This window comes from Enoplosus armatus, chromosome 14, assembly GCF_043641665.1.
Source record: "Enoplosus armatus isolate fEnoArm2 chromosome 14, fEnoArm2.hap1, whole genome shotgun sequence".
NCBI classification, from domain to species: Eukaryota; Metazoa; Chordata; class Actinopteri; order Centrarchiformes; family Enoplosidae; genus Enoplosus; species Enoplosus armatus.
The window spans coordinates 11,864,463-11,889,518 of record NC_092193.1 but is presented as its reverse complement, the minus strand read 5'-3'; the positions used below and the strand labels follow the sequence as shown (position 1 = coordinate 11,889,518).

The 25,056-nt window shown below is 44.3% G+C and overlaps 1 protein-coding gene across 1 annotated transcript; it reads right to left on the bottom strand.

The window, feature by feature from the left end:
• Nucleotides 1-855: 855 nt before the first annotated feature.
• On the bottom strand, nt 856-24,402 carry bcl2b (BCL2 apoptosis regulator b). The gene is made up of 2 exons (XM_070918601.1): nt 23,376-24,402; nt 856-3,500 (listed from the first exon to the last, which is right to left on the bottom strand). Exons 1-2 carry the CDS (start codon nt 23,922-23,924, stop codon nt 3,363-3,365), a joined length of 687 nt encoding a protein of 228 aa, XP_070774702.1. The 5' UTR covers nt 23,925-24,402; the 3' UTR covers nt 856-3,362.
• Nucleotides 24,403-25,056: the final 654 nt, after the last annotated feature.

Genomic DNA, 25,056 nt, shown 5'->3' with positions numbered 1-25,056 from the left:
ATATCCAGCGCTGGGAAAGCCTCCTCAACACCTTGTAGCCCTAAAGCAGAAGAGGCAGGAGGGCTTCACTACCCCCCCCCCTGCCCCTCCTCTTCTCCTTCTCGCTGCCCATCTTTCTCTCTTTCTTTACACACACACACACACATATTCACCACCCACACCCACACTGGACCCTCTTTTGAAAGTCTAGGGCTTGATTTAAAATTCCTCTTCAGAGCGTGTCATGCATTTTATATGCATGGCGAGTGGGAGAGAGAGAGGAGAGATTGCGTGGGGCTCCAGCCCAAATGAATTTCCCTCCGCTGTTGGTCTCCTCAGGGATATATATCCACACACCACCACCACCACCACTTTCTTTCACTCCTCTCCCCTCATTTTCTCGCACCCACTCAACTCTTTCAACATTAGTTTTACTGCATCATGCTTTTCACAAATTCCACCGAGCAGCAAGAGTGCCGTAGCCTTTGAAGACAAGTGTGATCAGAACAGAGGCAGGGGGTGTAAAAAAAAACCTGGCCGCAGGGCATTTGGGTTTTTGCACTCGTGTTTAGCAGCGTACAGAGCCGAAGAGGGAGGCTGACAAGTGCAGTGTTTGGGGACAGCTTTGATGTCTGATGGGGTGAGGCTGCTGCTCGTGCACAGTCCTCCACAAGGAGACTGTCACGTTGACACAAGCAGGCTTATATACATATACAGCTCATAGCTGTGGATAGATAACAGATAATCAAAAGAGCACTGTTGATACACTGCTCTGCACCTAAACATCTCTTATTCTCTTTCTGTCCTGCTGACAAGCTGAGAGATGAATCTGAGAATCGATAAAAACAAAAAAGAAGAGGCAGACGCAACATGAACTTGGACTGCAGCTGCTTGAGAAATCTGGTTTATTAGGAACAATATGATCCCGCTAGCTTATCGTGGATATAGCAGTAAACAACAGAAACACAATTCACTTTTTTTTTTTATAAGTGCTACTGGTTTGTGATTATAGACATGAAACAGTACAGCAACCATAGTGCCTACATTCATATATGCACAGAGGATATAAAAGTTACAGTATATTGCTGTTAAACTGTGTTCCTATTCCTGCTCATACATCACCCTTCTGTTTGTCTCTTACACACACACCACTAGGAATATCACACACTGTGAGCTGCTGTGATGAGGATGGGGTGGTTTATAGTGATAACTGAGACAAGTCTTACAGATGAGCACTGAGTTATCATCGGAGCACAAAGTTGACAAAAGTTTAAGCTGATAATAAAGCACAGTGACACTAGACAAAACCTCACTGAAAAGACTCAGCGAAGTGAAGCGACATGTATTCTCCTTAAGCTACTTTTGTTGTTTTTTTGTTGTTTTTTTAAAGATTAATACAAGTTAACTTTGGTTTCCAGCTCTCTAGAACTATACTGTAAATCTGTGGCAGTTTAAGCTGTAAGTAAAAGTTAAAATCGACAGTATAGCAGCCTGAAGCCAGTATTAATACAACACAGAGATTCACTTTTTAAACATTTTTCTTGTTATAATAGCAGCCAGGGGGGAAAAAATGTAGTTACAGTGTGATTCCATAGGATAGAAAAAAGTGAAAAAACAATTAATTTTTTCATCAAAGTACTGTTAAAAAAATCTGGTACCTCTCAATAAATAGAAAATGCAACTCCTTTGCTGTTATTCGTTATCTTCCACCCTATTCTGTTATAAATATGGTTACACACAGCAGATATATAGGTGTGAAGACAGTATCTTTCATCCATGCAACAAAGAAGCTGAAGAGTTTTAATGACAGAGGAAAGACCAACTTGCTAAGTACTGTGTACAACAAAATATTTTGGAGCCTGTGAGCGTTTCCAAAATTTTCTATCAGACTGTAACACAAGACGAACATCAATAAAACTGGCTGAAAGGGACAAATCAATGACTGAATGCATTTGCAGACCGGAGAGAAGGGACATCTCAGGTTCCAGCACACGGGACACACTGGCTTTAGTCCTGAACTGAAACCCTGCTGCCGTGGTACTCAGTCGTCTGTGGCCAAGCGAGGGTTTTTCCTCGGTCCACGTGGACAAGCGTCTTTGTCGGAGTGGATTCTTGCATTGCTAGAGTCGCTGTGGGGCCTCAGCAGCTGGAGGACACATGTTGACAGGGTCAGCTCCGAAACCTGGGTGAGCCCAAACAATCTGACCACAGATGGACTGGAGCTGAGAGTAAGAAAGCTGCAACAGAGGTAGAAAATAGAAAAGAACTGACAGGTCTTAAGAGTTGCTTGGTGCTAATCTGTGATGGTGCTTTTAAAGGGGAGTCGTTTTAGCAGAGGAGTCTCGTCCACACACTTCAACAACCTTGTCCGTTTATGTTGCAGGGGCCTACTCGCTCAGATGCTAAATCTACCTCACTCTTTTGTGCTGTGCTCAACGTTTTTCTCAGTATACTCGCCAACAAATGACATTTTGATGCCACGGCAGCCTTCTCTGGCATGTTTTTCACTCCTTGAAATATTCCATTCTCCTCTTTTTCTAAACACAATTTGGGGTTTGGCAAAAATTACAACCGACATTAAAAATCGCAATCAGCTTTCAACATCTCTGCACAAGAAAGATCAGCCCAACTCAGTCTTCCACGGGCCCTTCCTCTACATGCTAAAGGCCAGGGAGAGTATAATGGTGCAGTGTGTTCAGAGTTCACTGGAGCTATCTGAGGAGTGAAAGCCGTAGACACACAACTCGCTGGTTGAAGCAAGCTGTTTCCATTATACATTCTGAGCAGCTGTTCTGTGGAGGAAGTCCTTTGAAGGACGGCTGCAGGGGGGGTAACTGGAGTCCATAGTTCAAACAGGGTTCTTCACCCTAACAAGCAGGGGCGGGGGCACGGCCGCTTCCTCTCTGGTGTGGGGCATCATTGTCCCTGCAACCCCCATCATCAAGGCCTCCAAATAGAGGTCCCGCATGAGCTCTGACACATGCAACGTCTACACTAACACTCAACATTCATGCTATAACTAGTACAGAAGCAGGCAGAACAAAAAAAATCCTCCTTTCTCCTCAGTTGTGCTCAGCTTAGTGTGATTACATCTAAGCTGGCTCTTTTCAAGACGTCCTTTGCTCCGTATGGGCTGTGCATTGGATTGCTTCAGTTGTTTTGATTTGTGTCTGTTTTGACATGGAGGGGCGAGGAAAAGGGAGTTTTCTGCGAGAGGGCTTTGAAGAGAGGCTGATTCGGAAGAGTCTGAAGGTTGTCTCTGAGGGGTCAGGGGCGTCTTTAAAAGGAAAGAAGGAGAGGCACGAGGAAAAAAGGAGGAGGAGGAGGAGGAGGAGGAGGAGGAGGATGAGAAAGAAAGTCACGCTGGTAGAAAGAGGGCTTGTTCACTTCTGTGTAAGGTACGCTCCGATGGTGAGGCTTGCTGCCCCGAGTGCAGCCAGACCGAAGACTGTCTTAATGGAGGGCCAAGAGCAACTGAAGACCGAGTCCCTCTGTCTGTCGTACAGCTCCACAAAGGCATCCTGGAAGAGAGACAGGAAAGAGACAGATAGACAGTTAATTGGGCTTCCAAAGAATATGTGTTTACCTTTGTGTGTGTTCTTGCGTCAGTTGGTTATCAGATGGGTGGAGTCTACATGAAAACACCATACAGATCCTACTGATGATGTAAATCTTTAAAAACGGGTCACAAATATATTACTTCATATATAAAAAAGGCTCACAGCTGGGCATTGTAGTATTTAACACACATGTGGGACAACTTTTTTGGTAAACGTTGCCTCTGAATTTATTAAATGTCATTTTAAATACATTTTTAAATATGAAATCCCATCACCTCCATTGTATTGGAGTAACAGCCGTAATCTCAGGGGCAGATATCTCAAAATCTCAGCGAATAAAACAAAAATTATCAGCATGGCTTGATACCTTCAGAGGTAAGTGAGAAAATATGTTTTTTTGTGATTTGTGTGAACTGACCCTTTAGGATGTAAATCCCTCGGCCGCTACCAAATGTGGGTGGAAATAGAGTGTTATTACGCCCATTCTGCAGCAGATCCATTAATGTCCATCGGCTCTCACACTCATGAACGCCCTTCACGCAGAGAGAGACAGTACACCCAAACACACACACACACACACACTAAACAAACATGGGAAAATCACCAAAAAAGAGCCCACTCGCAACTGCATGCCAACAGATTTTGGTGGGGGGGGTTTTAGCGTGTGGACGAGCGCCGCAGCACTCAGACATAAATATATTAATGTTACTCAGAGGGGGCTCTGCTTTCTGCTGCTAACAGGAGTTTTAAAATCGGTCTGTTACAAATTGGGAATGGGCGAGTGTATGTAAGGTCTGCGGAGCAAATACCACGGCTGTGTGTCTTAGACAAGGAAATACAGACATCTGCTCTTGAGCAGTGACAGCAGGAACAGCTGGACAGGAAGTCATGGTGCTAAGCTCCTCGCCCCCCCCCCCCCCCCCCCCCCCCCCACACACACACAAGTAGATTATCTTGAACCCAACTAGAGTAGAGTTTGTTTCAGAGAGGTTTACGAGAGGATATATCAACAGTTTCCTATTGAATATCAACTCTTTTGTTACGAAGCTAACCACATGAGTAGCAGTGTGGTGGAGCTGTACATCTGAGCTCCTTTGATGCCTCTGTTTTTGGCTGTAACGTGACCTTGATCTGTGAACAATAGTGAATTGTTAAGTTTAACTCACTTCAACACTACTGTGTCAGTTCCCATGGGAATCAATTATCATCCTACTTTAATCTGTCTTGATTTAACTCAATTTACCTACAGTAATTATGCTTTGTGTAATTCCAACCGGAATACACGCATTTTATTCGACCTTGATCTCGCAGAAGCAAAACTGGGTCATCATATTCTTTTTTTTGTGTCACATTTTAATATACAGTTTCCTTTTATCAAACAAAAGCCCACACAGGACTAAAAACATCACAGGACATCCATTCTGAAGTGCTGTGGGAAGACAAAAGTATTTCCTGTTTCCCTCTCCTCCCTTTCCGTCCTGTCCCATTCCTGAGGCTGGGGGCCAGTCGGTGTCACAGAGGAGGAAGGATCAGCAATTTCTTCCCAGTTTAGGCCCTCTGGTGTCAAAACACACCGCAATCTTAAATCAGCCAGCAATATCTTTAACCACATGGCATTTCCTTTGTTGCAGCTGAGAGTTTTTAATTATCCAGGGCTAAAACAAGACTCTACAGCAGCTCTGTCAACTCATCAGACACAGCTGTGCTTGGAGCTAAATGCTAACATCAGCATGCTGCATTCTCACAATGGCAATGCTAACATGCTAATTCTGGGCAGGCATAATGTTTACCATTTTCACCACCCTAGTTTAGCAAGTTAGCATGCTAATGTGTGCTAATTAGCACTAAACACAAAGTACAGCTGAGGCTGATGGGTCATTAGTTTTGCAGGATCAGAGATGTTATTACAATTCATACTAGGATTCATCTGGGGACCATGAATGTCTGTACCAAAGTTTGTGCTGGCTGACATATTTTAAAGGATAAGTGACATCGGCCTGCTAGTGGTGCTCGTGGAAAAGTTGGGGATGACCTCCAGTCCTTAGGATTTATCCGTGGGCCAACTGACATTGCTATCCCTGGAGCCGTGCTGCTAACATGGCTAAAAATGCAAAATGTCAGAAAGCTTTATTCTAGAGACCTCTGAACAAGCCCCGTCTTTCAGTGATGATACCCCCCTCCCTCCTCCTCCTCCTCCTCCTCCTCCTCTTCACCAGGATTCAGGTATTAATTAGAGAACAAGCTCTTCAGTCAGACTGCCAGCTGAGGGGAATGTGTTAGTTGGCAAAAACACTGCCTCCATCCTTTTTTTTTTTTTTCCACCCACTCCAGGAAAATAACAGTTTGCTGAGGCAACAACACAAATCAAGCACCGGGTCCAGCAGCAAGTGCATGTGACTGACCGCTAGCGAGGCTTGACAAAATGGCAAACTCATGATGCGTGTCCTCAATATGTCCCAGACAGTCGGCATAGATTATCATCTATTTAAGTCTGAAACGAAAGCAGGCCAATTACGGTAAGAGGTTCATAAGAGCGGTGATGGATGTTTAAAACAATCCCACAAGGACACGGACGGTAATAACTCCAGACTGACCCAGGGGAGAGCTGGAAAGCAGAGATAGAGGAGGGAGGGAGGGAGGGAGGGAGGGTGTCAGGTGGATATCATGAGACTGAGGCATGCTGCACTTCACCTCTGGTAACTTTTTCACCCACACGTTAGCAGGCAGTGCTGTCACAAGCATGTGAGTAGTGTGAAAAACAAACCTTAGTACTTTCTATTTTGTCCTCTCTCTCCCCTGTATTGACTTTCATTATGAAAACCTGAACCTTTGAAGAAAATAATAATAAGCAGCTGGCGAGGGAGGACACAAGAGGTTGACAGGGACAGGAAAAGGACAAAACATCTGCATTCATCACATCAACAAAAGACTATAATCCCCAAAAACTCATCTTATTGCCCTGCAGCAAACCATCTGCCATGGACAGCAGGTGTGCATCTGGGACATGAAGTCCTGGCGGCAGTTCTCTACAGTATTCATTTTTTTTTCGATCAATGGCTTTTTAAAAAGGTCACAGCCGCCCACTGAAGCCAAGAATCCAATGGGATGCCCTATCCAGGTTTACACACTCCCTTTCCTTCGTTTTTACTGCACACAATGAATCCCTCGGAGAGACGCATACAGAGTGAAGGAGTCAGACTAAACAGTGAGGACTTGAGAGGATCCCATACTCAGCCATGGGGTGGCAACTTGCTGCCTTGAGTGTCATGGTTACCTAGGCTGGAAGCTTCACACATGATTTGCTTTTCCCACCAGCGGGAGTGAGACTGTCCTCGACCTCTGATTTGTTTTTCACATGATGTAGACCTCTGGGTTTTGCTCAGTGTCTCTCTCATGGACACAAAGAGATTTTGCACTGTTGCCTTCCTCGGATGGCCTTTACGCTATCTTAAGTACGACAGGAAATACCAAACATTTGCCGGTTCCTTTGGGTATTCCCCTACTATTGGGAATGATCCCTCGACTTGTGTGGAAGATAATGAGTCATCTTGTGCGCTTGGCTAGCTCTGTTAAAACCCCAAGCAGCGCTTTGCCAAAAGAGAAAAATGATTAGGCAGTCATCTCTGTTTTGGGACGTTTCTGTGGGTAATTGCGGGCAGACTGAGACTGAGAGAAAGGGATGTGGGTTAAAGTTCAACTTGTAATTAAAGTGCCTGTTGTGGCTTCGCTGCTATATTCACCTCTGAACCGAGCTTCTCCCCACGCTCTGTTTATTTCCTAAGCATTCACATGGTAACGTACTTATAATATTGCATACGCTGCTGCTGCCGCTCCTTCTTTGATTTTCTAATGAGCTTCTTGTAGACTTCTCCGCCGCTAATTAAAGTCAAACAAAACTCTCATTTCAGGAGCCGGGGGGTAGTAATGGGAGATAAAAAAAAAAATGCAAGGAAGGCATTCATGTCCTTAGTAACTGATCTGTTTTGAATGCATACACAGATGCAGAAAGAAAATATTAAAAAACACTCCTCTCCAGTCACAATAGGTGACAGGACAGCAATCTCTTGTCTGGTCAAGGTCAGGTTCGATCAAGTCTCTGGAGTGTCATCCATCGACTGGTCCGGCAAAAACGAGATGACGGAGGAGTTTGTTGCAATACTCATTACCCAGTGAATCCCCCTGTGTCAGCACCGCCAAACGGCTCGGAGCTGAGGACACCGAGCCCTTCACCACGCTGTGACAATACTGCAATACTTGGAAACAACAAGCTCATAGCCAAGTGATGGCAAACTGGGTGGAAAGCTGTATAAATCTGGAAAATGTGTCGTCAATACACAAATGTTTAGTGGATGACATTAACAAAACAATAATGCTTGATAAAATATCTGAGTAGCATCCTTGATTTAAAACATATACACTTAGAGCTCAAACAACTAGTCTATTAATTGATCAACAGAAAATTATTCGGCTTTTGCAAAAGCAATGGTTTCCATTCTGTTTTTGGCAAAGAGTTAGACGAGGAGATTGATAACCACTCTCATGTTTGTCTGTTGAATATGAACCTACCACCAGCAGCCAGTTAGCTTAGCTTAGCACAAAGACTACAAGCAGGGGGAAACAGCTAGCCTGGCTCTGTTTGTCTGGCTCGATCTTCTCTCTCCGCCAGAATGCACACAAGCATACTTCCTAAAATGTCAAGTAATTCCTTTAACAGGATTTCCTGCTTTTCTCTGTTTTATATATTTATAAATGGAATATGTTTGGGTTTTGGACTCTTGGTCGGATAAAACAAGTCATTTTAGGATGTCAACTGGGGCTCTGGGAAAGGACATTTTCTAGTATTTTCTAACATTGTATAGACCAAACGCTTAATCAAAGAATCAAGAAAATAATCAGCAGATGATGGAAATAATGATTAAAGGCAGCCCTAATCCATTGTGTAGTAATTAATTTCATGATGTATTTTTAAGTTAGCACAGAGAGCTACAAAACTGCTCGTGAGACATTAAACCACCTCTGACAACGATCAACTGTTCAGACTAAACCATGAAAGCCGTGTTTACAGGTGAAACCAAGCAGTGCAATTTCTAACTGACACAATGACATCAGCTTAAAAGGGATATTATTTTGATGTGAAATAGTCAGATAATTAAGAACAAATGGCATTTGGCTTCTGGTCCCACAAATATCTTTTAAATCTTCACCCAAGGAATTAACAGCCTTTTGAATGACTACACGGTAACAGTAACTGTGGAGAAACATCTCTCTGTCTGATAACGAGAGCAGAAAGGGAGTCTGGACTTATATCAAAAGAAATGGGAAACCTTTTTAATTTGCTTTCACTTTGGGCGTCACTGAAGACTCAGGTTTCATACTTGGCAATGTACTTTCATTGGGCTCGACTGTAAACGGAGAAACACATTTGACGTTGGATGCTACCCTAAAGGCTCATAAATATTCAAATCTGCGTCAGCGGCGGCGGCATTTGTGTGTTTACAAAACAGCACGCTCTCCCGTGGGAGTCAGCCTGCTCTACTGGAACATGAAACGTGATCGCCAGTAAATCACCCACACTCCGCATGACACTCTGCATGTTTTTATTGTCTCCATTTTTCATTGTCTATTCCGCCAGATAAATGGGGACTATAACTTTACACATGAGACTCTGGTTTCTTTGGAGATGAATAACGCTTGACTAGGTTTTGATCCCATCAAGGAGGCCGGAGGAGGAGGAAGAGGAGGAGAACCACTGGAGTTAAACCTTCCAATTTGTGCAGCAACATCTAGTTTTCTTTGTACAAACAGATTTTGAACTGACCATTATTTCTGATGTATTAACTTAACATTGACTGAGCAGTTATATGATCCTTGTAGGCCCTTTATTCTTGTTGAGCACATTGATTTTTATTGAACAGCTTTGATCCAACATGAAATGAAGGACGGGGTGACCTTGCAGGCTCGGAGAGGTGATGGGCGCAGACTGTGTTTGCTCTCCTCCAGCAATCCTGGTTTATCGGTGCCTCTGCACACTTTACTGAAGCTCAGAGTGCATCATTTACAATCAGCCACTTCTGCATGCAGAGCAAAGAGACATCAAAGCAAAGGGAAAGCCACAGAGAGACGATCCTCTTCTCTCACAATAAATCAGACAACCTCTGCAGCTCAGTCGCTATGTTTCTTTCAGTCTTTGAAACAAACCAGTCTTGTGATTTTGACCTTGAAACCTATTTCAACTTCAACAATTGATCCAAAATCCTTCACGGTAGCCAAAATGTGGCACAATGGCTTTCCTCAAATAGATACAATGCAGCCGAAAAGGGACGTCTGCAGCAAGCCCATCCGGCCCTCAGCGGAGGAGGAAGTGACAATAGTTGAACAGGACAGAAGCGGCAAGACTGTTGTGCGGCTATAAATATCAAGAGGCTTCATGTTAGCTCCTGGTTCAGGGCCGCCCAATCTAATAAAACAACTCTCGTCTCTGCTGCTCGGCCCGTTTAAAAGGCCACCGATGACGCGAAAGAGCAGAGGAGAGAATGGAAAAGGGCCCGCTGAGTCATCATCCACACTTGTAGAGGCTGGTGTGTTTGGAGTGCATTAAACCTGGCTTGAGTGGCTTTCCAGTAAAGACAGGATGTCTGCCACTTGGGAGTCTAATAGCTCTGTGTTCTCTCCAAGGAAGCCTTGCATAGTACATCGACTGTTCCAGTGACGCGCTTGTGGCTTCAAAAATCCATGTAAGCGTGTGAAAGCCAAATTACTGGTGGGTTTTTTTTTCTTCCCCGAGATAGCTTCTGGGTTGTTTTGTTCACATTTCACACTCAGGAACGCGTGGGCACTTTTATAAAGGGCCACTTGGTAAATTAGAGTAGTATCTGTGGCATTTAAATGCCACATGCAGAAGCACTCTCTGTGAACAAAAAAAGGCAACGCCATGTTTCACATTGACTCTGCAGTTTGGGTTAATGATTAACCGCAGAGGTAAAACTTTCACATTTCAAACTGCTCTATCAGCTTTAAATCAGCGTTGGATTGCCGTGTACGGGAACCAGAGCACCTCTCACTTTGGCAAAACAAGGAAGTGTGGGAGCCCCCCCATAGCTGAAGGGCTCTGCCTGATTGGCTCAGATGGAAACCTCTGATAGAGGCCGTGGGAACCAGCAGATTCCCAGGTGGCCTGTTGCTTCTCCTGTGACAAACGGAGCCAAGGGAGAGGCTCATTTCCTGTGACAGCGGCGGCACGCTGCTTCAAGCCTTAAAAGTCATATGCGCTGACCCCTTAAGACCTCGAGACCACACAACCACCATCTCAAATGCAGTGGAGCTGAAAATAGACTGACTGATCTGAGCCAAAAACGACTACTGTATACGGCGTAATGAATGGGATGTTTGGGAACACCATCTGCAGCATACTCGATGTCGTGGTGATTGTGCTGAACTTGCCCAAGAAATTAAGTCACTTGGTTTTGGATTTTCTTGAAATGGTGCATTCAGCTTTTCAGTTGTTGTGGTTTTTTCGACTCGAGCGCTGACGTAACAGAATTACACAATCCTGATGTTCAAAAAGGGGCTTTTCGGGCAGCAGTGATTGTGTAAGAGCTTTGTAGAAGAGCTTGACAGTTCAGTTAGTGTTAAGTCACTTCCTGTGCCAGACGCTGTGGGGATGACATCACTGTCTGGTTTGAGACTATGGCTTCTCTGTGGTAGAGCCAAGTATGGTTAAATCACAGACTCGACTGTGCGGGTAACTAGGGAAAGACTAGAGGCAAGCCAAACATGTAGTCATACTAATACCATGGAGAAAGGGAGGGGGAGCAGCAGCAGAGAGCTACAGCTGGTTAGACACTGTAACTAAGAGGTTTGTATTTGTTTTGAACCATTAACTGACTCCTAAATCTTAGCTCCAAGTTTAAGAAAAAGCAAACTGTAACAAAAGGGCAAGTTTTATGTTCACAAAAAGTGGGAATGTTGTGATTTTTCCTTTGATGAAGCCCCAAGTTACCCCTGTAATTTAGGCAGCCGTGCCAAACAAATGGAGTGTAATATCATCTAATAGAGAATTAAACATGCCAGCGAAGGAGAAAGCATTAAGAACATCAAAGCTTAGACGCCCAGTGTCTCTCTTTCATACAGGAGGCATCTTGTAAAGTCTAAATGAAAGCTTGTCAGTTTTGGCAACAAGATATTGGAGCGGTTTACGTGATTGGAGTACACGGGGGCCAGGTTTCAGGTTCAACAGTGTTTGCCCGTGTACCCATGTAAATGAGAGAGGCCACAGTCTGGGACAGGGCACGCTGTGAGCAGAGCAGAGCAAAGCAGATCGAGGAGCTCAGATGTCCGATAATGTCAGAGGAAACAATCGTCTGTTTGAGGTGCAGCTCCCTCAGGAACACCTTTGAAGTGGGGAGCAGAGGAGCCGAACCACAATGAAAATCTTCCACAAAGTCAAAGTGAAGGCATCTACTGCCAGTGATGGAGGGTAACTACATAGTTTATGTTACTTTATATCTATACTTCACTACACTTTAGAAGCGATAAATATTCTTACACAATTTAACCTCCGGCTGATAAATCTAAGCAGGTATCCACAGCCTGTATAGCGTTCAAATGTCAGCTAAAGAAATCTCAGAATGAACTCCAACGTTCTCCTGGCTGACAAAACTTTTCCCTCCCCCCTGCCTCTTTCTCCTCTCAGGCTGGGAATACTGGGGAAAAGTTCAATGACCTCTCTCCGGCAACCAGCTGATTTTCATCCAGGGGGAGAGGAATGAGAGGAATGCATTGATGTGTGGAAACAAACAACTGCACTGTGTGTGCCCGAGAGGCCTGATATGAGAAGGAATGAACCTTGAGATAACCAAGTCAACTGCAAGGAGCACAGCTACACCGCACTTGCATTATGTAATATAATAAACTGCGTTTAAATCCTTAAAGCCCCAGTCAAGCAGCTAAAAGCCGGAGTGGACACCTCTTCTGTTCCTGGTCCTTTGTCCGGTCTTTGGTCTGGGGTTCAATGTGACTCACAGAGACCTTGGACAGAGCTGTGTTGAGCAGCAACGCTTTTAAAAACGTCCAATTGTTTGAACTATCTGGAGCAGGTTGGCTCACTCTGAGCTGTGTGACCTTCGCAGTCTGTATGCAGAGACCAAAGGGAAACAAGCACAGCCCACCTGATGAATGATAATAAGTTTCCTATTGTGACACTGAAGGTCTGGTGTGAAAATGTGCAGAAAGCTAATAAGGCACATGTCAGTTTCATAATAGAGGAGGGGGTGGATTTTTTGGTGACATTTTCTCTCTGGAATAATCCATGGAAAATGTCATTAGTGGTATTCAGTGACTGCCTGTTGTGAGCTGAGTAGCCTTAATGCTGCAGTGAATATTAGAATATACTGCCTCAAAAAGAGGCTTTAAATCATGTAGGAAAAAAATGCAAACATACTGTATATTATTGTTGTTATTTTTTTGTTTTATTTTGTCCATGTGGATGTTTCACGAGTGCATTCCTCCGCTATTCTAAGTCAGCAGATGGATCAGCTGAGAATCAGATGATTGTTGAGTCAGATGACTTTAACAGGCAACTTTATCCAAGTTTGCTCTATAAATTTCTAAGGAGTGAGCTAATCTGCTCTTACTTCCCAGAATCTCTGCTAACAGCATGAATTCCAATGAAATCAGAACCATTTGCTCTACTGGCTCCGTTTTTTGCTTTGGTCTTTCAACCCTGGTGGCCTGATCATACTTTTTCCAACCATCCATACCTTTTTTCTCCAGCAATTACCCCCGCAGCCCATGAGGCAGTGAGAAGCAGTGGACAGCCTGTTTACAGCTTTACAAGCCTCCTCTGCTTGCTTGCCCTTCCATCTCTCATCCTCCTTCTCCTCCTCCGCCTCCTCCTCCTCAACCCTGTTAGCCTCACCTCCTGATCAAAGACACCTTGTGAAGTCCAGTCATTTCATCCAGGAATATTTTCTAACCCTCTGTCCTCCCTGGAGAGCAGGAATGTGGACTCACATTAATTCAAATCTGGAAACATTGAAGGTCGAGAGGTCTGAGCGCCTGTCGTGATAGATTGGGTGGTATCAGAAAATGAGTTTGCAAAGCTAGCTGATACTTCGGCACAGTGACAATCAAAGGTTTTTTTTTAATTTATTTTTTTTTACAATGGTATCATGAAATTGTGTTGATTAAACGAGAGAAAATACATACTTATTGGGCTTTTTTTTTTTTTTTGACAGCTTTTTCACCACCAAGTGCCACAAAGTGTGAAAGATAAATGAAGCACTTTATAGGTCAATTTGCAGAGTTAATTAAACTTCTGGTGGTTAAATTTGCCCACATGAGACGCGTCTAGACATGTCACAGTTAACACTCCTCTATAAAGCAAAAATGGCGCCTGACATAACTGAACCCAGGCATCATAAAAAAAAATTTCTCTGACATATGTCACAAGATGATTGCATCCTGAAAACATATACCGACATAAAGCATCATCTGTATTGTCAAAAAAATACCAAAAATTGCTAAACAAAATAGCTAAGAAGAAAAGGAATCACTGTCAGTTCTCCTGTTTTCAATCCCCCCATTTTCTTTGAAGTATCTGTCATTATTTGAAGTTGTAATGACAGCCCAACAACCAATTAAAGGCAGCACACCTTCAGAGTAGACCCAGTGAAATTGATGTAATAAAACGGCGTGGCAGTACTGGGTATGCCCCTGCCGGCGAGAAATCCCTGTCAGAAGTAGCATGCAGTAGTAGTCCTCTGAAAACAGCGTGGGGTTATCTGTGACAGCGACAAAATGTCTGTTCACTGCAGCGTGCTGACAGAAATTTGGTTGTAGGCTTGAGCGGGCAGCACCAGAGTTTAGGATGGCGAAGGAGTTTCATGAACACTGATCGCTGCCCTGAAACACCACGTAGCAGCAGCTAACGCTCCCTTGGCAAAGCTTTTATCTTCCAAACATCAGTATCGCTTTCTCTGCACTTCAAACCTAATCAGTCGCCATCAAAGGTGACTGCCAACAGGGTGGTGCTGCTGTGTGCAGCTTTACCAGGAGAGAGAGCACCCAGTTGTACACACACACACACACATACACACTTCAGTTGAAAGCCTTCAGCATAAAAGTGCTAAAACGTCTCGCCACTGTCTTTCCACAGAGACACTTGAATTTCGATAAATCACCTTCATATGCAGTCTGACATTTACAGCCGCTGGTTCACTGCGTTAATTGAGTCTTCGCTCAGAGATACCAACACAAACCATCGGAAACGCTCAATCAATACAACATAGTCAAAGTGATATCTGAGCAATGGTTGACCTCACTCGGCGTCCACCGAAACGGATCAGATTTCCAGAGGCCTATTTGCTCTGCTGGCAAAAATCACATTGGGGAGGGGGTCCGGAGAATTATTTACCCCAGACCTCCATGGACGAGGCAAAGAAATCTATTTACCATTATCTGGCTGTTGTCATTTTTTTGGGAGGGCATGTACTCAGCATTTCAGAGAAAAGCCAATAATGGCATGCTGTTTGTTAATGGCCAGTGTTGTGGCTAGTTGCACCAGGAAATCCCAGCGGAGATGGTAGTGGTGTGTGTGTGTGTGTGTGTGTGTGTTTGTGTGTGTGTGTGTGTTGAGGCTGAATGGCACAGCTAACAGGAAGCTAGGCACCCCGGGGCCATCTGCTCCCTGCCATGGCTCACATGTCACCCTGTGACAACACAGCATTATTGATTCACACTACCACATCCGCTTCTGTGCGTACACGCCGATGTGCCACAGTATGAGTGTGTGTGCAGATGCATGTGATTGTATACACAGCCATTTTGTGGATAGCAAATAACTGATTTGCACCAGTACATCCGCTTCTGTGTTTGCCTGTCTGTGTGTGCATATGAACTCTATAAATATTAAAGGGTCGGTTCCCCCAAATCATAAAAACATATTTTCCCACTTATCCCTGGTGGTATTGAGCCATGTAAAATAAAGTCCATATTTTTATATTATTGATCAAATTGATCAAATGGCTTTGTGGAATGTGAAAGGTGTCACTCGTAGTGATGAGAATTGAACACTGATGAATGAATTATCGTCCAACTCTGCAGATGTCCTCAGCTCTACGGGGGAATTTATCGTCTTTCAGCTTGTTGTTTTGGTTCCCTCTCACCACTCTCATCTGTGTCATTTCCAGTTGCAGTAGACAGCTTTGGGGGTTTTAGATCAAGAAAGCTCTAAAACCCCACTGCAAGCTACCTGCCCAGCACCAAACAGCAGACAAAGTTAGCGGCTAGCTGGTGAACATAGTGTAGCGTTTAGCAGCTAAAGAGACGGAACCAAAAGCAGGTCGCCAGAAACATGAGTCCAAATGAATGCTAATGTTGCTCTGTGTCTGCTAAATGTGTAAATAGCCAATAGACAATAGGTATTAATATGCCGATGTTGCTTTTACTGCTAGTTTTGCTGCCCCCAAGTGGCTGAGTCTTCTGCCACAACCCCAGTGTCACCTCCATGGCACTGGGGTTGAAAATGTATTTATCATCATTCATTTGAAAACCTTCCCAGAAACATGTCGCACGTTCTCTGGAAATTCCACAAACCTCTGTGTTTACGTTTTATATTGGAGCTATTTCTTTGGCAGGAAATAGTTTCCAGTGGAAACTGTCAACCATGAGGAGGTAAGTAAGAAAATCTTGTTTTTGTGATTTGGGTGAACTGACCCTTTAATAACTATTTACATTATGCTATGTGTGCAACAGGCTCTTTGTGAACAAGAAAGTAATTTCAGAGACAGCCCCAGCTGCATTTCAAACAGGAGTGGCTATTGTTGCTCCAGAAATTAATTGAGAATATCAAATGACTTTTAAAACCCTTTCGGGGGTTTGTCCCAAAAATAACTACAGTATCCAGACAATGGGAGGAACCGTTTAACCTTGCCCTATATTGATATGCTGCGCAGCTTTAAAGGGTGTGCCCAGTGGCAAAGTCAGCTAGCGTCTCAGTAGGCTCCTCATTATCCAGCTCCCACCATGACAGGAAAGGTGGAAAACTCTTTTATCTGCCGTCTCAAATGGTTCATTAGGACTTTTTTTTTCATGCAGATTGGCGGCGGGTTTGTGATGTGAACGCAGATGATAGCACAGAAGCAAACAGGGCAGGGATTTATGTGTAACATGACAATTAAAGGACCACACGGGAGCAGTGATGGTAACACTTCTATATTTAGAGGCCTCTCGCATGTCCCTGCATTTTTCAAGAATCTGGAACGTTACCTGACACTAAAAGCCAGGTCTCAGGGTATTAGCGTGTCGTTTGTGGAGGGATTGGGCACGTGTATGTGTGTAAATGAGTGCGTCTATGGTGGCGGGGTAAGAGAAAGAAAGAGATTGAGAAAAAAAGACGGGAAAAAGAGGAGGCAATCTATCAACTAGAGCGTAGACAGCCTTTGGGGTTCTACTTGAGGGACATCCATTTAGTGTCCGAGTTTATCTGCTCCATATATTATTCATCAGTGTGTGTTCTGACCGGGATAGCAGTGCTTTTAAACAGCTCAGGCACGTGTCCCTCATGAAACAGGAAAACAGCAGGTTGAGGTGATTACTGAATTGAACTAAATAATAAAAAGGAAACACAATCATATGGCTGAATTCACAAACACCAATCTGTAGGCTCACATGGCCCCATAGGCCTAACATAAAGAGAATTTGCGAGTGGCAAGATAAACAAACAAAAACCACACACACACACGTCAGCACACAAAACCGCCTACGGTGGTTCCTGAATGCTCAGCTGACATGACCGTCAAACAGCAAAATCACCCACACCCTTAACTCAGGAAAGAAACACCCAGGTCATCTCCATTATTTATTTACAGTCGCTGTTCCCCAGCAGACATTCCTCCGGCTCTCCTGAGGAGGCCCAGAAATAAGCACACAGGACGGGGTGGAGGGTCTCTGGGGAGACGTGAGGTAGTGGAAATCGGCACAGTACTCTCAAAGCACCAGAGTTGTGTTCAAGAAACGGCAAGAGAACCGTATTTCTGTGCTAATTGTGTTGTTAAAGTGATTTCCATTCACGGTGCACGTTTCCGGTGTGTTCATGAAATGCTCGGCATGTGTGGAATGGTAAAGACCGGCGTAAACACGACATAAAAAGCAAGGAGTGTCATGTCAAGCTGAACGTCTGACCTTATGTTCCAGTCAACAGCATGATAAAAGAAATCCTTTGCTTGCGCAAATTTAGCTTTAGAGAGACAGTGTGTTACTCTGTCTTCATGATACCAACCTTTTCTATAATTAAGACTGACAGTGTGTCTGCAGTTTTGAGGATCAACTTGATTTTATTGTCAGAAAAATAAAGGAATCGCAGTTCAAATTTTGACTAAATGGCTGAATTATTCACGGCACTGTATCCAGCTGCAACAAAACCTTACGTTTGTCAGTCTATGTAGTGAAAGGCTGCTCTTGCTGTACGAAAATGTACTTGGTTTTTTGGTGAAAATGGCAACAAAATGGTCTAAAATCTACACTGTCATGGAAGCAGTACGTATTATACTGGCAGCATCACATGTAGGAGTTTTTAAGTGAATCCATATAGAAATGACATTGAGTGCCCTAATATGCCCACAGAACAGGCATTTGTACAGGCATGGGTAGACAAATCATATCATTTTTTCAAATGTAGTTAAGATGAAAAGAAATTTATGTCTTGATGTTATGTCTGTACAGGTACCGAACAGTCAACCACTATTTTCATTTAGGCAGTGATTCAGATACAAGTGATCTCAGCGTAAAAACTGACCAAAGAAGTTTCTTTATTGTCGCTCAAACTGCACCAAATGGACTATAAAGGGTTATCAAAACTGCTTTCCACACACAGGACTGAATATTTGGAACAAAGGTCTTTGTGCTTCGAGCATCTCAGAGACCCAGATAGCAAAGAGAGGTTAGAGATCTCTCCAGGCCTGTTCCTGAAAGAAAGTATTCATGTTTCAGAGAGTTACAGCCCAGAGCTCCCTGCGTCTGTAGGAAATGTTTCTGAGATTACAGTTGCCGGGCTGATGGGTGTAAACACAGTGGCAGATGGCGAGCGACCGAGGCCTGTGCAGCAAAAGGGGTACAGTACAGGGGGAAAATCTTGGCTGCTTCTCGCCACACTGAGCTCTTTTGTGGTGTACATTCTCCAGTACAGAGCTGAGAGCTCCACAATAGGAGATAACATTGTTGTCAAAAACTCAGCCTTAGTTACAGACATCTTTTGCTTCTCCAGCAGGGAAATTATGTTGTTATTTCTCTGTTTTGAAATGATGAGTGGGAGGGAAAAAACCCTAAATGCTATTTGCATGAGTAATCGTTTATTCCTCTGTCTGATTGCTGGGAAAAAAAGAGAGTGGAGTTCGTTCCGCGCTCTAATTTTGTGATAAACAACTACAAATTAACAGACGAAAAAAGGAAACAGCGGACTGTGACAGCATGCAGAGTGAAAAGAGAACGTTTCTGGCTCTGAACGGATGGATCAATCACAACTTATAGAGCTCATTACGCTGAAAAAGCATGTGTCCTCAAATGTAGCTTTTCTTTCACTGTCAATACAGACTCCTTTTTGTTGAGTTATAAGCCATGTGAAAAATAGCCATGAACACTTCCTGCACGTTGCCACGGTTTGTATCGACTTGTGTTTAACGGGTTGAATTTGCATCTAGGAGACACAAATTGGATGTAAGTGAGATCTCATCTGGATTTTTTGTATTTTGCTTTCCTGTGAGTGGGTGCATGTGCCTCCTTTGTGAGTGAGTTTGTTTGGGTTTTTTTTTTTCTTCACTCCTCTGCTCTGCCGACATGTCACCTATATGGAGATTAATGACTTCCTCGCTGTCCCAGATCCATTCAGCCTCAACAAGGGAGGAGAGGGGCGCAGCCAGATGCCCGCAGTACCGTAGCAACATGGAGGTCCCACCCGTCGTCGAGCAGATTGTGCTCGGGGAACCCCCCACAGGATGGACCCAACCCAAGCCAACCTACATTGTCTTCTCCTCACACACACACACATACACACACACACACACACACACACACACACACACACACACACACACACACACACACACACACCTGTAACACACAGAAATAGGCCACCTGGCTAGCAGCATTCCTCAGACACTTGATCCGGCTGTTTGAGGCTTTAAAAGAGGTGTTTCTGGTGTTTTAACTCCTCCTTCTCGTCCCCTACGTAAACAGAAGACGCATCTACAGCCATGCTAGCGGCTCTGTAAAGCTGTACAGAGCTACATGCTAATGACAATGCTAACATGCTGATGTTTAGCAGGTATGTTTATCATTTTCGCCATCTTAGTGTTAGTATGCTAACATTTGCTAATTAGCAATAAAAAAAAGTACAGTTTTGTGGCTGATGAGAATGTCATTAGATTTGCAAACCAAACCATATAAACCACCATTAATCCTCAGGGGACCATGAAGGTACAGATTTTCATGGCAATCCATCCAATAGATGTTGAGATATTTCAGTTTGGAACAAATAAAGTTATTTCTCAACATCATATCTGAAGCTGTTGTCAGTTAGCCTCCCAAAGTTGTGAAACCGCTGTTTTTCTCTCGGAGCATATTTTGGCATTTTGTTCCGTGCCGCCCCCCCAGTCAGTCAGATGTCTGAGGTCAAGCATGTAATTTCAGGAGTCGGACGCCGTCTTTCACTTTGTCCAATCACAAAGTATTTACTGCGAGTGCCTGTAAATAAACACAGGTGCACCGTGTGTGGGTGAGGCTGCAACCTAAATGCATGCGTCCCCCTGATGAGAGCAATTTCTGCCACCACAGAGGTTGAATTTATACAGGCGGAGAAAGAGTGAGTATTGAGTGTTGAGGACAATGAAAGGACAGTGTTTCATCTCCCGGAGTGTGGGAAGTATTCACTGCAGAATGGGAGCTATTTCACCCTCAGCTGGGTTTTGCAAATACAGTAACTGCTTTGTTATTTCTAAAGGGCAGATAGTTTTGTTTAACTAAAAGTACATTTGACTCACCGGTGATGCCTAGACTCAACAACGATTAGTGGGCACTCCTATTTTGGGCTCAAATTGTCTCAAAAACAACAGGAAACGGAGGGTGGCTGATAGAAAGCTGTTTCCACACCACTCTCACATGTCAAAATGTCAGTAATAGGTTGATTAGCCCCCACCTTTGTTTTAAGGGTGGTGGAAAACACAAGACCCACCTCTTGCACACAATGGACAGTGTAAGTGACCATAAACACAGTCTGTCTAAACACACATATAATCACATATGTTAATTCAGTCTTCATTGTCAAAGCTGTGTAAACCCAATTAAGAAAAACATCTCTCGTTATAGTCCGTGGCCCGCTCCATCACAATCCACTCAAAGCTTTCACACTAAAACAGATTGGTTGCCAGATTATATCCAAACAGTGGGAGCCATTGTCAGGACTGTAGCTACTATTGAGGACACTGAGGTCCCATCCTCAGTTTTTCTGGGAATTTGTTTCAGTAACTGGGAGTGATCTCCACAGTTAAAAATGTATACATGGGGGGTATTTAACTGTCTAATTCCAGTATTTTTAGACTCAATATATTTCGATTTGACAACTCTAAAGCAAGCAAAATAAATAAATGAATGAATGAACAAAAATTGATTCACTATTTCCAGACCAGAATTTGATTCCTGGCAATATAGAGAAGGCTTTGAGACTGCATTTAGAAGTTAATATGTGGAAATAAAATATACAATACACAGAACAGATTATTTCAGAGAAGAATAAATACAAATGAAAACAAATGTGAGTGTGGGTGCATGGGGGGGGGGGGGGGGTGTCTGATAAGAAATCTCAGCAACTTGGGGCATGGATGCATAATTCAGGATGAAATCAGAACACAATCAACAAGCTTTTAGTTGCTATTTACAGCACAGAAAAACTCCCAGACTCTGTAGGTCCAAGAGTAGCTACAAACAAAATGCGACAACAACCTTTTTGGCACGTGCTGAATGATACAGTGACTCTTCTATATTTCAAACACTCGCCAACGAGTCAATAAAAAAGGAAAAGCTGAATTTCACAAACCAAATCTAGAGCACAGACAAAGCTCTGTGGCTGCAGTGTCAGTTACTAAATGTCAGGTAATAACTGAAACACACACACACACACACACCTCAGGAAATTCCCCACCTGAAGGGCATTCAAATGATTATATAAATCAACACACGTCTGTTAGACTCCCATCTGTCTGTGCTGAAACAACAAACATTCAAGGTATAAACTCACATGAGCCAATGTGAATATATTCCGTATTAAACTGTTTTAGAGCCTAATTTGAGCCTAAATCATTTGGATATGGTCTCCTCAGTGCTGAGGGCAGAAATCCACCAAAATCACCTAAACTGGAAACATATGCGTTCAAATAATCCCAAATAATCCTTTGGATTAAAAGACTGTACTCTCTCTCTAAGTGGACGCAGAGCAGCAGAGACACAGTCATCTCCGCCCAGCTGGAAAACACAGACTATGATGACCTACATTGTTGTACGGTGGGCTTGGGCTCCAGAGACTTCGAGCAGGCATCTCTGCAGCCCGGCCTGTGCCAGCTTCAAGGCACAGGTCTAAAAAAGCAGACAAAAGAGTGCCAACCTAGAAGCACAGAGGACTGTGTGTTAAACACAGCGGCTGCAGATTAGCGTTGTGTGTTCCTGGAGGGCCCTCCCTCTGTTGCCTGCCTTTGATATGTGGCACAACCTGCCACCTCCAGGGGCAAGGCAGACTCAAGGGGAATGTTAAATGGTCCTTCCCTTTGAGATGAAATGTTCGATATGAATCATTGATGATGCCCCCCCCCCTCCTCCCGATTCTGATACCTTCCGGCTAAAACAACCCAGCAGCACAAATGTTATGCTCTCATTAAGAGCACCTCTGCTAATTAGAGGCTAATTCGTGGCAGGTTGGTTTTAATAGCTGTTGAGGAGCACAGAAGAGGAGGCTGCAGAAATGCAAATAATGGATATGATATTGCACACTTTTTTTCAGATTCAACTCTCTGTTCATTTCTCTGTGAATGAGTATGTGTGCAGGCAGGTAACGGCAGAGTGTAGATGCCTCGCCGCATTAGCACCTGAAGTTCATGTGTCATTTAGATGTGCAGAAAATGCCCCCGATTGCTGAGCCTGGGTCCAGCCATGCCCAGAGGCCTAAACACATTAATTCAATAGTTTACTGTTTGCTGACATGTGTCTGGCCTCCTCCCTCCTGCTGCAACCATGACCTAATGCATCACATCACAGCAGCACTGGAGCACTTTGCAACATAAAGCTCTAGATTCAGGTAGATGTTGAAATTTGCCATTAACTTCTTCATAGTGCGATGCTTTAAGATTTAATGAAGCTTTAATTCCCCCGGATTATTCTGGACTATCCCCTCCTCTCAATGACAGCAGTGTAGCTGCCACTGGCTCTCCAGTCGACTGGGCGGGCTTTGTTTAGAGCGTAGGGAGGTGTGACAGAGCATGCTGTCTGATTGGTCAAATCATCTTAACAGCCACTATACACATCCAACCAGAGCAGCTCATAAGTGAGGCCGTCCGCCACGAACGTTGCGCTGCTGTGCGTAATGGGCACATCAAGAGAAATAGATTTGTATTTATGATCAACTACAGCTGTGGTTTCAAGATGAAGTCATATCAGGATGCACGATTTGATCTCAGTTGAACATTTATACACTCACTGAATGTACGCATTAAAACCTCTTCAACCAGGGCAAACAGGACTTCTGCGCCCCCGTGACACACAACTGCAAAGCGCTCAACTACACGGAATCAGACCTACCCATCCCCCGTTATCCTGTATCCAGCTGTTCAGAGGTCCATTTAAATACTCCGTCATCCACTCCGCGATGTTGTCCACCTGCGATGTCATCTCCTCCTTCGTCACGCACTCCACGCACACCGTGCCCCCGAACTCGAAGAAAGCGATAATCCGGCCCCAGTTCACCCCGTCCCGGAACAGTTCGTCTATCACCTCGGCGAATCTCCTCTGCGCCGTGGTGGAGGTGAGATACAACTGCCGCGACATCTCCGTGAAGTCCGGCTGGTACAGTCTTTCAAGTTCATCTCCAGCCTCGCGCAGGACCCTGTGGATGGCGGCGTGCGGGTCGGACTGGGGGAGCCGTTTGCAGAGGTGGGGGATGCTCTCGCTGCCAGGCCCGGTGCTGTCTTCACGGCACCGGCGGACCAAAGTCGGTGGAGGGGCAACTATAGACCCATTATTAGCAGCATCTTCATCCCGGACATCGTCAAATCCCCACACGTAGCCCTGTTTGGAGAGTTTATGGCAGATATACTTTTCCACAATGTTGCGATTACACTCGTTCTCCATCCCGGCTTGATTTGGCACTTTGTATAGACAGATGTTGTCCTAAATAAAATGCATTATGGTCGAATGTGTGCACTGTACAACGCACAGCACAGGCTCATCCAAAAAACTCGATTCGATTCAAATATGAGCAATGCAACGAGTAATCCCACGCGGGGAGCAAATGCTACGTGAGTTGAAGAAAAACCCCTTTGATCAAAAAACTGCGCTGAAAAACGTTTCAAAAGTCCAAAAATAGTGAGTCCGTGTCAGCAGCAGGCTTCATTTCCCGAATCCTTGGAGGGACCCTGGCGACCTTCTCTTTGCATAGAAATCCAATATGCGGAAGAGGTTGGAGTAGTGTTGATCTATTCCTGTGCACATCACCCAGACGTGGATGTGTTGCGAATAAAAACATGAATGAGGGCCAAAGTTGTACGCGCCTGAACGGGCTTTGAACGCCGCAAACTATTTTAGCAGCGTTTACGCACAACTAGGCGCGGGACTGTGAGCCAGACAAGGTCGGACTGAGTCCTCTTCCACGATTGCTCCTCATATCCTCTTCAGCAGCTCCCTGCCCACCGCCAGTGGGCCGCACTCTGCTGGTGAGGTATTCCTGACGTCAGCTACGCAAAGTAATTCCTTTGGCTGCGCTCGGAGACTTCAAGTGCACACGAAGAACTGCACTAAAAAAACATATATAGCCCCTTTTCTCATGATTGCATGTTGAAACCATCAATTTTTATGACTGGAATCCAGACAACTTCACCCGTGCTTACCCAGACGTGTGCAAAGAGAGCTCCGTGGAGGATCCTTGTTAATTCACGAGGAGCTCGGTACCATCCCATTCTGCTGAGGGGCTGCTTTGATGTGGTCCAGCCACCCCCTTGTGGATGGAGATCCAACCTCGCAGTACAAAATTCATGCACCTGTATACAGCCTCTCTGTGTTCTTTGATTCCCTATCGATCCTGCATGTCTTCTTATTCTCTGATGGGACAAAGAGTCTAAAATCCTGTATTCTGCTAATCTGAGAGATCTGGAAAGTTCCATCGTGGAAGAATAAAATCTCATCTCCTCAAACAGAATACATAAAGTCCCACAACCCTCCACTGAAAGAGCCAAAGAGGTCTGCAGCTATATAAAGCAGCATATAC